Source organism: Loxodonta africana, chromosome 20, assembly GCF_030014295.1.
Source record: "Loxodonta africana isolate mLoxAfr1 chromosome 20, mLoxAfr1.hap2, whole genome shotgun sequence".
In the NCBI taxonomy this organism is placed as follows: Eukaryota; Metazoa; Chordata; class Mammalia; order Proboscidea; family Elephantidae; genus Loxodonta; species Loxodonta africana.
The window spans coordinates 37,611,316-37,625,564 of NC_087361.1; the positions used below are offsets into that span (position 1 = coordinate 37,611,316).

The 14,249-nt window shown below is 38.6% G+C and overlaps 1 protein-coding gene across 11 annotated transcripts in view; it reads right to left on the reverse strand.

Moving 5' to 3' along the window:
* Positions 1-1,285: 1,285 nt before the first annotated feature.
* The window catches only part of NRIP1 (nuclear receptor interacting protein 1), a 95,261-nt gene continuing 82,297 nt past the window's right edge, over positions 1,286-14,249 (reverse strand). For all 11 annotated transcript variants that reach the window (XM_064273107.1, XM_010590357.3, XM_064273106.1 and 8 more), the window contains one exon: positions 1,286-5,677. In XM_064273107.1, coding sequence (XP_064129177.1) covers positions 1,856-5,335 — 3,480 coding nt within the window. In that variant the 5' untranslated portion in view covers positions 5,336-5,677 and the 3' untranslated portion in view covers positions 1,286-1,855. The remainder of the gene's footprint in view (positions 5,678-14,249) is intronic.

Here is a 14,249-nt window from a genome sequence, read left to right on the forward strand (position 1 = left end):
CTAACTAACAGCTGATTATATAATAATTTTTGTTCGTCAGTTGCTGACCTGGTTCACAGTTAAAATCAAAAATAGAATTTGGTGAATGGACTGTGGGATTGTGAAAACTGAACTTGAAAAAACACGGACTTGTTTCAAATCTGAACTCATGTGCCTCAAGAATGTATGTATCAAGTTCTTCTAAAATAATGCCAATGTTTAACTTTAAATCAAGATTTTAAAATAATAAATCCAATGGAGTGATTGTGTACAATTCTGTTGTGCATATGTGCCCTTTCCACCATTTGTTTAGTCATTCTAAGTGCAGTGCCTTTCTTGGGTTTGAACTAAATGTCTTCATATTTGTCAACAATGTTTTTAGGACAATGGTTTTAAGAGAAGGATGTATTCAGGAGAAGTTTCTAAACCATCCTAGAATCACCTGAGTTTGGTAAGTGGCCCTGTAATTCCATCCCTAAGGCTAATTACGTAGATGTTACTCATTAGAACGTGTAGATAGATAATCAGAGATTTTCCTGAGATGTTGAGCCAGATGTGAAAGGTGTCCCATCCACCCAGTTTTTTGTCATAAAAAGTATTGTGAACTTGACTTCCAAAGACACAACAGTAATATATGAACTACAATACTGCAAATTTTGAGTTGATGTGTGACTGTGTTGGGGAAAATGTAAGCATCAGATAGATTTTTTTACAGTCTTATGTTGTGAGAAAAGTCATAAGCAATGATTCTCAAGCTTCAGTTTGCAGAAGAAACATCTACAGAGCATGGTAAGATGCAGGTGGGAAGATTCCCAGGTCTGCTTAGTAGAGATTCCCGTTCTGTACCTCTGTCTGAGATGCTGCCTAACAATCCACATTTTCAAACAAGTGTTCCGGATGATTCTAATGCAGGTGGTCTGAATCCAGCTTTAAGAAACCTTGGTCCTAAGACTAACGGGCACCACAGGAGTGGTGAGAATTAAGTTTTACAAGAAATGGTGAAAACTGTCTAAGGAAAAGCCTTTTTGTTTCTGATAAAAAAAATTTTGTAAATATTCAGCTATTCAGGAAACCACCTGAAGAAAAATTTTAACTTTCCTAATTCTGTAAAAGGAGGAGTATTAATTTAGTAAAGCAGTTAAAATACAAAAATGGAAATCTGCCTTTTCTTTTTTTAAGAATCTATCAAACCTCCTTCATCGGTAATCAATTTTTACTAAGTAGTACAAGGTTTAAAGAAATGTATCGAAAAGGACTAGGGTGGGGTGGAGACATCGGGAACCACAAAACCCCCTTCAAGAGTTAGTTAAAAATATTTTTTCTTTTTTTTTTTTTTAACAAAAGTGAAAAATGGAAGCTTTTTTTTTTTTTTTCTAATTTAGTACTGAATTGGATAATGAAAGTGAATCAGCACTAGGTTTTTCACTGAACAATTATCTCTTATAGTTATTTGTTTGGACTTCAAAAAAAAAAAAGTGAACTGACTGCCAAAGCACAAAAGGAAGCACCCTAATAACGGGGTGGGATGAAAGGCAGCAGAATGCAGTGAGCCACTATGGATGGCGTTACATTTCCATTTATGCCCGTTATTTATGATTATAAAATAATTTCATTCATAGGCTACTCACAGTTGTTGTCTGATGCATACAGAAGTGTTAAACAACCAATTGCTAGTTCAGTAGTTTCTTCATGACATCTAATGTAAAGCAAAAAAGTAGTATGCCTATTTAAACATCACCAGTAACCAATACTTGGCAAAATAAAAAAAAAGTTTCAATTAAACCATGCTTTTCTCAAATCATGCTCTTATTTATACAGATCTCAAGTTCATACTAATTAGCTTTAAAAACATCCAAAGCTGGACGGCAGGTACATTTTAGTCTGATTCTTTTTTTATTGTTAGCACGTTTCCCAGAAGTCCGTAAACGTCTCCATTTGCGCTGTGTGGGCCAGAAGCATTATTTCCCCTATGGCTATCGTAAGGGCTTCTTAAATTAAAGAAAGAAGCTTTAGTTTCTGCTGTAGGAAGTAACTCTTCTTTGACTGTAATCTGTGAGACACTTTCGGCACAGGAAGGTCCCCTCCAAATGTCCTTGTCCTGTGTTTCTCGACTGGTAACAGAATTGCCTCCTTTTTGAAGCATGTAATACAGTATTGGGTTAGTTTTGGTCAGTCTTGGGGAGTCTTTTTCATATTCATTCTTATCCACATCTGTGATAACCCACTTAATGGGCCCCTTCTCACTGGGCACTGAACAACCATTCAAAAGTCCAGATTCGGGTCTCGACCCCGCATAGCCTAAATGCTCAGGGAAAAGAGGACTCACAGGCATTTTTACAACCCCTGGATATGAGAATGTCCTGTTATCTATGCAGCTGTTGGGCGGAGTGGTATTGTACATCAGTCCATTTAAAGAGGAAATGCTGAATTCAGGTTTGCTGCCCATCACATTATTTTTGAGTCCTTTCTTTTTACTGTCGATGGCAGAGTTACCCCTGTGCTGAGATAAATCTCTCACACAGTTTTCTGAGAGAAGCAATTGCTTCAGAACATTGAAGCTTTTGCTGTCTCTGGCCCAACTCCTATGTTCACTGTCGCTGGATGGGCCAAGACCTGTGGGATATTTAAATTCAAGATCACTTCTGCTGAATTTCAGCTCTTGCTGGTTAAGCCAGGACCCATATAGTACCTCTGGAGCACTGTGATTGTTTGCAGCATCAACAATGTTAGTTTTCATCTTTTTAAATGGATTTTCCAAAGGCTCAGTATAAAGTTTCCTTTTCTTAGGGACCATGCAGAGATTCTTGGATTCTACAAGTGTCCGTTCACTGTTTCTGTGACTCTTGTCCAGCTCATCTGTCAGGTAACTCTCTTGATTTTGCCTCAGCAATCGACTTAACAGACCATTGTTTGAGAAAGAAAAATCCTGAGGTGAAGTGGGCTCTGACTTAAAGTCCTCGGAAGCTGGTAAGGCAGCAGCGCTTCGCTGCGTGGCAGGAGTCATACCTAAGAACGGGCCGCCCTTTGCATCATGGCTCAGGTGCACATTTGTACTATGACTGTGTAAGTCATCACAAGGCTCAGATTTTATTTTCACCATCAATATTTGTTCACTTAAAGCTCTATCTGCATGTTCCTGAGTAATTTCATCTCTTAAAGGAATTTTCTCTTTCTTTTCACTCTTACCTTTGTTGGGGTTCCCCAAGAGCAATTGGAGGACGGTACGTCTTTCAAGCAAATTCTCTATTTCAGAACCACAGAGTCCTGGTTCAGGAGCTGCTGACTGACTACCGAATGCTTTATTTTCTTCAACTGCATTTGTTTTATTTGAGAGCAGAGGACTACTTAACCCATCGATCATACCTATGGGCTGATCTGCTTTTACAGTTAACAGCTGTTTACTGGGTCTCTGTTCTTCCACCAACATGGATGACTGCATCCCACATTGCGCCAAATTTTGTAACAGCTTACTGGCACTGAAAGTTGCAGAGTTTTGCGCGTCTTCATTTTGGACTGGTTTCTCTGCTTGCGATTCTTTGTGTTTTGTAAGGTCTATCAAGTGGTTAGAAGCAGTATTCATCAGCTTTTCAGACTGAGTATTGCAGGCATAGGGTGGAGAATTCCATCTGATGACCAGAGATTGCTGAGAAAGATTGATGGGGGACTCTGCTTTGGCTGACGTAAGTAATGGTGGAGTGCTCGCTGGAGTAGCAGTCCTATTTGTACTGGGGCTTTCTATTACAGAAGTCCTCGTGTAACTCTGTGAACTGAACTTTGTCACATCACTTGGTATTCCCTGAGGACTGGCATTTTTTTCCACATTTTCTTCATTCTTATGGCCAAGTAGCAATTGAAGAAGTGTTACTTTCTGGTGTGAATTTAGTTTAGAATTCTTTGAGGTATCTTGATCTTCTTTGATATCTACATCTGGGACTTTTGGATCCCAAGTGTTTAGCAAGGATTCAGTTAAATTATCCAAAGAAACGGGTTGGTCAGATTCTGGCTTTTCGATTCGATGTTTACAAGACAGGTCTATGGGAACGCAGTTGGAATAAGAGCTTTCATCACCACTGCTATCATCTGTAAAACTAGGATTGTTATCAGAATAGTCATCGATAGTGGTAGGTGTACTGCTGTCCTCAAAAATGCTTCCTCTCTCACTATGGCTGTGTCCATTCATTGGCTTAGGTATGGTCTGGCTCTTAAGAAGATGTAAAAGCAAACTATTACTAGCTGCTTGTTTTACATTGTTTCTCTCCAGTGAGTTCTTATAGCCTGAATTTTTGGGGGAAGAAGGGACAATACCCATTGGACTCTGAAATGTTGTAGCATTACTTTTGCTGGTGACTGGTTTGCTTGACGATGTTCTTGCCTGACCATTAAGATGGCTTGACATTCCTTTTGAGAGCTGGAAACTGCCAGCATCCTTCTGGCCATTTTCCTGTAATCTGGCCATGGCCGCAAGTCTTTCACTTGCCACTTGATTCGCATTTTGTGTTTTTAAAGCATGCTCCCGCGAATACTGCTGCAAATGGGCTTCACTTGATAGGAGTAATGCTAACTGGCTACACGCAACACTAGGTTTAGGTGAGGTGGCAGGACTAGCCCTTTTCTCTACCATGCTTGCAACAGCCTGTAATCTCGCAGCACACGACAAGGGTTCACTCATGACCTTTGTTCCACTCTGTCCAACAGGATGAGGTGACTCTACAAACCTATCTCTGATGAGGTTTTTAGTCACGTCAGGAAGACTGGTATCAGGCTTTTGATCTTTAGCTTTACTTTTCTTCAACAAAGTTTTTAAGTGACTTGATGCAACACCGTAGCACCTTAAATCTTTCTCCACTTTTAAAGAGTCATGACTGAGGGCATACCCTTGCTCCTTAAGGCTCTGCCTAATTTGTTGCGACAGAGCAACAGTCTGCAGCCTAGAGCTGAATGACTGAAGCAAAGAGGCCAGTAATGTGCTATCCTGTTTGCCTTTAGGCACACTGTCAACCATGCCAGCCAGCAAAGCCTCCTTCTTTACGTTTAAATTTACGATGGAATCAGACAGCCTCTTCCGCTTTGCTGCATTCCAGTCCTCAGAAGATTGCAACAGTCTGGCTTTTTTGAGATGCAGCATGCCGGATCCCTGATATGTATGTGTATTGAGAACTGGACCATTACTCTGACAGGTAGGAAAAACACTGCCAGAAATGTTAAAGTTCTGATCTTCTTCATCATGACCAGCAGACTTTTTGTCGACCACAGTACCTGATCCCCCGGCTGCCTGATGCATTAGTAATCCTTCTAGGTAAGTTAAAACAATAGAATCCTGGTGCACATCAGAGCCAAGCTCTTCTCCATGAGTCATGTTCAATAGAAGTATTCACAAGGGCTTGGTTTCTATTCACGTTAAAGAATGGGTTTGTGTGGGTGAGTGAGACGTAACTTTAATAAGTGAGTGTCAGTTTATCACCTTCCATAGCAATTAGACAGAGGTCTACTGTTACATTCCGACTGGGATTTCTTCTGGCAATGACAAGACAAAGGGCAGGCAAATCCCAATGCAGTCTGACCGAAGAGCTGATCAACTCCTAAGCAGAAGAATTCCTTAACACAAGGGTCCGTGGCAGCAAGGAGATGTAATCCTTAGTGAATATACTGCTTTTCCTTCTTCATCTTTTGCTCACCATTAAATGCAAATATCAGTGTTCTAAAAAAATAAAAATAAATATAGTTAAGGAGGTGCCAAACCAGGATCATACCATGATACCTCTAAGCAAAAGAATACAGGGTTTCCATTTTTCGTTCATATACATATATATGAATGTATATATACGCATATATACGTATACACACACATACACATTATAGGTACTTTAGTATTTTATTAAATTGGTAATCTCTACCAGAAATCTTATGGATTAATCCATATTTTTAAAATACCAACTCAATTAAAGGAGAGAAAATAATATTCTATAACTCTGTCTTCTAAAGCCCTCCTTTTTTCTTTTTTTGAGTTTTAATAAGCACTTTTCTGCAAAGATACGTGAATGCCAAGTCTCCTTTATAACTCAACAGGGGTGTTAAAATTTGCTACCTTATCTACTTATATTACTGGACAATTAAAAAGAAACAAAAGCAGATGTGCAGAAAAAGGAAAGGAGGTGCACGTGACAGGGACTCTTCTGACGGCAGAGGTGGGATCTACAGAACTGACGCACTTTTGACATCATCTCCCGAACATCAGACATTCCAATGTTAAAACCAAGCAAGTGGTACAATTTCTGTTTTCACAGTAACAGAAAAGCACTAACAAGTTTAAGATTGTTGTGTGGGCTCTGCAAAGTGTAATTTTATGGTCTCAGTCATGTTCATGACCATTAAAATATAATTACAAGCTTACTCATCCATTGTTTCTACAATGCTCTATTAAAGACAGAAGAGGCTGGGTCTTTACATGCTCATTCAAGCTTACACTACTTCTTTCTGTTTTTAAATTCTTAAATTTCTGTATTTTACTAATGTACTCTATGTAGAAATTTTAACATGAGATTCATTCCTTGCAGATACAGAAAACTATGAACGTGAAGTACAATGAACAATACCTTTCATTAGTCAGAATTTACAAAATATTCCACTGATATTTAAGAAGATACCAATTTCCCACTAACAATATATATACAACTGAAGAAGCAAGAACTCATTGCAATTCTAAAAACTTGATAGATAGGTTTTTGTCATATTGGACCCAAAGAAAGAAACCACCGCCCCCACTGAAGAGCAGACTGAATGAATTCCAGGCAGGGTGTTACTCAAGGTATAGGAGAATGTTGTTCACATTGTTAGACCTCCTCCATCCTATCAACAACTACGCCTTGATTCTCATGAATTTTTAAAAAGTCAATTTTAATTTAAAGATTACCCTGTAGCCTTTTAGATGAAAATGTTTACCTAGAAGTCAAACTGTAGGAAAGATTTACCTGATTGCATTAAATAGTTGGATAATTGATTAAGAGGATCAAAAATTACAGCCTAAAAAAAAAAAAAGCTTTAAAAAATGAGGCAGCACAGATAAAAATAAGTAAGTTGCAAGTATGAAAGGAACAGGCTGAGAAAGGACTTTTTTTTGAGATTCCAAAGCCATAATTTTTAAAAGGTCTTTAGGCTTTGCCACACGTGACACTGGTGATCCAGGGCCAGAGTCTCCCCCTTCCATGTGGGAGCCCAGGTTCCATTCCCCGCCAACGTACGGCATGCACAACCATCCCCCGTCGGTCAGTGGAGGCTGCGGTGTCGCCATGATGCTGAGCAGGTTTCAGCAGAGCTTGCAGATGAAGGTGGGCTAGGAAGAAAAGCCTGGTGATCTCCTTCCAAAAATCAGCCCATGAAAACCCTATGGGTCACATGGTCTGATCTGCAACAATCATGAGGATGATGCAGGACCAGGCAGTGTTTCGCTCCCTTGTGCATGAGCTCCTCATGAGTCAGGGGTCAACTCAACGGCAGTTAACGACAACAAAAAACTTTGCCACAGCACACCTAAGTGAGATGAATGTTTTAAAAAACTAATAATGATAATCATAAAATGATAATTATGGCAGACCTGACAACTGCCACCCAATATTCACTCTCTCTCTCTCCCTTACTAACAGAACGCTGACTTCTTTTAAAGGGAGCTGGGGACGTATCCCAACTAAAACACTGCATTTTTCCACTGGTATATGTCTTATTGATGACATGTAGGTTAAATGGAGGTATTTTTTCCTTCTTTGGTGGTGATAAAATCATGATGCATTTTACAAATGACATCCTGGAGTTGATGAAACATAGTTTTACAATTATTTAAAAAAAAAATGTTAATATGTAATTAATTCTCAAGCGTTAAAAGTTTATCAACCATTTAAAGGGGCATGCAAACCCACTGGAAACCCTGGTGGCGTAGTGGTTAAGTGCTACGGCTGCTAACCAAAGGGTCGGCAGTTTGAATCCGCCAGGTGCTCCTTGGAAACTCTATGGAGGCAGTTCTACTTTGTCCTACAGGGTCGCTATGAGTCAGAATTGACTTGACAGCACTGGGTTTTTTTTTTTTGCAAACCCACTATACTTCCCTCAAGAGCACCACCAACCTTTGGGTGGACTAAAGAAAATCTGTTCAAATCACATCAGATAATTCGATAATTGATTTGGAGGCGTTCTTAAAGAAAGAAACAAACAAAAACAGTAACAACAACAAAAAACACACTTCATAGAAAGCAGAAGAATGGAATAAGTTTACTGGAGCATCTCTGGTTTATATTATTCATGTTATTCCTATTCCACTCTTTCCCATTAACTCTAAGCTACAACATATTATTTATTGCTTTAAACTGGATTTATACATACCTAAATTTACAAAGCAATTTTTTTTTATATATAAATTTACAAAGCAGATCTGGAAGTTGATTTTAAAAGGAATTGCCTTAGTTTTTTTGCAAAGTTAAACTCTACCATTTCTTTACAGATTCTCTTAACAGAGAGACTAGATAACAGAGATTAAGATGAATAATTTCCTATGATGAAATAAGACAACAGAACTCAATTTTTAACTTCAAGAACATGAAATGACATACAAATAACTTCATTAAGCTACTTGGGTCTGAGGCCCGTGCTAATTATAATTTGTACAGAGCAACACACTTAATAACTGAATGCTATAATCATAAATTAAGTTACTGCCATTAGGGAGGAAGGCAATTTCATATCCAAACACATACACACACACAAGCAAGCACACATTCATCCACTGAACATACTGCAAAGACGAAAAACTAAAATGACTGAAATCCCAAATTTAAAACCACACACTGTAACTTCATCAATGTACGCCAAAAGAATGACAAGGCAAAGGTCATTCTAAATATTCAGTTTAACTTTATTTAATACAACAAACTCTTAGTCAACTCCCCAATTTTTGGGGGGAACTGTTTTAGGATTGGTGAACTATGATTATTAAAAAAAGGCAACATACTAAAGAAGATATTCAGGCGGCTAACAGACACATGAGAAAATGCTCTCGATCATTAGCCATTAGAGAAATGCAAATTAAAACTACGATGAGATTCCATCTCACTCCAACAAGGCTGGCATTAATCCAAAAAACACAAAATAATAAATGTTGGAGAGGCTGCAGAGAGATTGGAACTCTTATACACTGTTGGTGGGAATGTAAAATGGTACAACCACTTTGGAAATCTATCTGGCACTTTCTTAAAAAGTTAGAAATAGAACTACCATACAACCCAGAAATCCCACTCCTCGGAATATACCCTAGAGAAATCAGAGCCTTCACACAAACAGATATATGCACACCCATGTTTACTGCAGTTCTGTTTACAATAGCAAAAAGCTCAAAGCAACCAAGGTGTCCATCAACGGATGAATGGTTAAATAAATTGTGGTATATTCACACAATGGAATATTACGCATCGATAAAGAACAGTGATGAATCGGTGAAACATTTCATAACATGGAGGAACATGGAAGGCATTATGCTGAGTGAAATTAGTCAGATGCAAAAGGACAAATATTGTATAAGACCACTATTATAAGATCTTGAGAAATAGTATAAACCGAGAAGAACATATTCTTTTGTGGTTACGAGGTGGGGAGGGAGGGTGCAAGAGGGTTATTTACTGATTAGTTAGTAGATAAGAACTACTTTAGGTGAAGGGAAGGACAATACTCAATACACGGAAGGTCAGTTCAACTGGACTGGATCAAAAGCAAAGAAGTTTCTGGGATAAACTGAATGCTTTGAAGGTCAGCGGAGCAAGGGTGGGGGTTTGGGGACTATGGCTTAAGGGGACTTCTGAGTCAATTGGCAAAATACTTCTATTATGAAAACATTCTGCATCCCACTTTGAAGTGTGGCGTCTGGGGTCTTAAATGCTAACAAGTGGCCATCTAAGATGCATCAATTGGTCTCAACCCACTTGGATCAAAGGAAAATGAAGAACACCAAGGTCACACGACAACTATGAGCCCAAGAGACAGAAACGGCCACATGAACCAGAGACTTACATCATCCTGAGACCAGAAGAGCTAGATGGTGCCTGGCCACAGCCGATGACTGCCCTGACAGGGAGCACAACAGAGAACCCCTGAGGGAGCAGGAGAACAGTGGGATGCAGGCCCCAAATTCTCACAAAAAGACCAGACTTAATGGTCTGACTGAGACTAGAAGAATCCTGGTGGTCATGGTCCCCAAACCTTCTGTTGGCCCAGGACAGGAACCATTCCAGAAGACAACTCATCAGACATGGAAGGGACTGGACAATGGGTTGGAGAGAGACGCTCATGAAGAGTGAGCTACTTGTATCAGGTGGACACTTGAGACTGTGTTGGCATCTCCTGTCTGGAGGCGAGATAGGAGGGTAGTGAGCTTTAGAAACTGACAAAATGGTCACAAAAGGAGAGACTGGAAGGAGGGAGCGGGCTGACTCATTAGGGGGAGAGTAAGTGGGAGTATGGAGTAAGGTGTATATAATCTTACATGTGACAGACTGACTTGATTTGTAAACTCTCACTTAAAGCACAATAAAAATTATTTTTTTTAAAACAAAGGCAACATACACAGGACTAGGCAAGGCAAACATGGACCTCTGTGTCTAGGATGGTCCAAATTTAAAATGCTCTCTTCCTCACCCATGCTGGTTCTTTTCATGTGACTTTATCAGTAAGTTCAATATATTAAATGATTAAATGTGATTTACAAAAAAAAAAAAATTTAAAGAATATCATAAAACAAAATTAAAAAAAAATTACAGCACTTGTCTCAACTTTTAGTTTCGAAAATGTGGTTACCATAATACACATAACTATGTCTATACGCTAAGCAAGCACATCATCCTCTTTCTTGTAAAGTGGGCAAGAAGCCAATTCAGGATAGATCTGAAGGAAAGATGAGTAATTTCTTCCAGCAAAATTCCTTTTAAGTCAAGGTGGTTATTTTTAATTTCTTTTAAAAGAAATCCTATAAACAGCACCAATTACATGAAGCAGTGGGGGAAAAAAAAGGCTTCTTATGGAAACCTATTTTTTAGTAAGGTTAATCTGTAAGTCAAAGTTACCTGGTTGTGGTTACCAAGCGGCTGCTTGGGTGAGGCTCGATAGCAATGCCTACCACCTCTCTGGTGGAAAATGCAACGCATAAGGAAACAGGATTTCTGAGACTACGTTAGCCCTGAATTCACTAAGACCCTACTATTGAAGGCTCTTTGGGGAATCGAGTGAGCAAAACTGCTCCAGATAACTTCTTTTTCTATTCTTCTAAACAACAAGAACAGAAGGGTAAGATTTACACTGATTTAAATGATTATAATGATTAACGATTACTTTTTCCAAGTCTCGCTTTTTCATTTCTGTAGTACAAAATTTAAATAAGAAATTAGGAAAAAAGAAGACATTGTACTTGCATATCCCAGAAAAAACCCAGTGCCATCAAGTCAATTCTGACTCATGGCGTCAAGCTTATTAGGATCTATGGATATTAGAATATAGTGTGAAATATTACCATCACCTAATAAACAGGCATCTTAAGGTTAACACTGTTTAAAGTTACTCAGTTTTAGCCAGCTGGACTTATTTTCTTTTAGTAAAAAGACAACCACACTATTTTGGGAAGCACCAACATATAGCCTCTTGCCTGGTTTTATATACGTATTATTTAAGAATGTTGCCAGGTGTTTAACATTACTCAAGTACATTCAGTTAAAAATATCTACATGCCAACACACATTTACGAATTTAGTTTCTTTCGGGGTTTGCTACCAAAATATTTTTAAAATGAAATAGTTTATAAAGTACTGCAATCCACTGGCTTGTCATTTTCCTAACTTCAACACTGATTTTATTAGGCCTTGTGTATGTTTATTTAAAGATACTCAAGATCCTCTGCATAAACACAAAATTAGGAAGGAATGTTACTTGTATGGTATATATCATACAATTTCTGTGTACAAGGCATAGAACTATTTCAGAATTTGCTTTATCAAGAAGAGGGATCAAAGAGAGTAAAAGGACTGAGGGGGCAGGAAAAAAAAGAAAAAAATAGGAAAAATATCCTTAGAGCAAATGAAGGACTTACATATTTTGCAACTCTCGTGAGGTTTTAGAAGGAAAATTTAGAAATCAAAAGAGATTACATTAATAGCCTGTCATTAAACATTAGGTTGGTAGCTATGGCAAGCAAAGTAATGAACATTTCTTTAATGCACACTAAAAATACACGTGTGAAAGGGAAGATAAAACCTACCCAATAATAAAATGAAAGCTGACTGAATAAAAGTGATTTTGTGAAGAACAGACTGATTTTAAACAAAAATTTAGTATACCATGTAGTATATACCAGGAAGTGATTAAATTTTGATTTTACATTTATCATCTGAAATCAAAATCACCTCTAATTTTAATGAGTTCATTTTAACTCTTAGTATGCCAAGAAAATAGTCATTATTATTTACCATCTAGGTCTAACAGACATTTTCTTTAAGTCAATTCATGAATAATGTATAGAGTATGAATAAAGTAATAATTAAAAACTTCACTAAATTTTTAATAAGAATTTAAACACAGTGTGGTGCAGTGAATTATTTAATATGGCCTTCTAGCAAGTCTTCGTAACTCCTACCAAATAAGTGCGTGGGACTATGCAAATGAGGTGCTTCAGCCCACCAAGGGGATCGGACAGCTTGTTAATAATGCAAATAAGGTGCACAGCACCCTTCTGGGAGGTGGGGTCATGCAAATAAGGTATACGGAACCCTAATGAGGGGATTGGTCAGTTGCCATCCTGCTAGGCTTAAAATAAGCCATCTCAGAGACAGATGTGGGGACCTCATTACCACCAAGAAAGAGGTAGGAGTGCAGCACATTCTTTGGACCTAGGATCCCTATGCTGAGAACCTCCTAGACCCAGGAGACAGAAGGAAACAGAGCTATTAACACTGGAGGCAGCAAGAGACAGTGAGAAGCAGTGGAACGGAAATGGGGGCAGCAGAGGCAGCAGAATCAGGAGAGTGGCATGAGATAGCACAGTAGCTTTCCAGCCCATGGAGCAAGGCAGTTACAGTGGGTGTGCCACCCATGGAGCAAGAGAGTTGAGAACCTTTGGGCCAAGCCTTGGGTAGAGTGGGTTGCCTCCAAACATTTACTGGCAGAGCTAAAGAGCTTTCTAACACTGGCCCAAGCAGGGCAGAGGCCAGATTGAAGAAGGGTCGAGAGGCTGGGGAGCCAAAGGCCAGAGAGAGGCATGCCTGCGAGCATGGCTGAGAAGAGGCTGTCCTGATCAAAGAACTGTATCCTGAATTGTAACCTATTACTTTCCTAATAAGCCCCATAACTGAGAGTTCTGTGTGGTCATTGCAATGGATTATGGAACCTAGAAGAGGAGTAGACAGTGCCGTGGGAGGGACGGTGGTGTCAGAATTGGCAAAAAGGTTGGAGAGAGGAAGTGTATCTGACCTCCGATTCATAGGAATCAGCTCTGCGCTTTGATGATGATAATGATTCTCTCTCCCTTATGAAGTTACAGAAGGTCAGACGCCACCCCAACCACACAATTTTTACACATAGTAAACCCAATTCTTTATTTCATACTTTCCTGGGTTTGAAGGCCTATGTATTTGAAATGGGCAAGGTACTGTCAGCTCATCAACTATCAAGCATGAACCTGGAAATACCTCACAAATACTAATCCCATATTCCAAGTACAAGTCTAATAAGTTCTAGCTTATCATTACTTCAGCGGATTTGTGTTTTACTTGTATTGTCAAAATGTGACACTTTTGAAAATTTTGACAGCTCATAATTTTGCAGATTAGAGGAAAGGAATAATCTTTATTTCATAACTGTGTATTTTTCATTTTTAGATTAAAAACACCCAATTACCAATGATCAATTTAATGATTGTTTTATTTCTACCTCATCAATTTCCTTTGTTACGCACCTGACCTCAATATTTGTCTACTTATGAACTGTTTCAAATAAACTTCGGTGTACCAGCATCATCAAAGATGAGAGAATGCTGTCACCAACCCTTTTAGCTAAACAGGAGAGTCTACATTCTTGTTACAAAATACTGAGTTACAAAGTCTTTCTTACTGCTCTGGATGAAAATACCCTATTCTTTCTTTGTCTTTGGAGTCATATTGCTAAACTATATTGTTCACACACTGATTCTTCAGTTTGAGAAAATTCACGTAGGATACTGTCATTTGAAGACGATAGTTTGAGGTTTTGCTTAT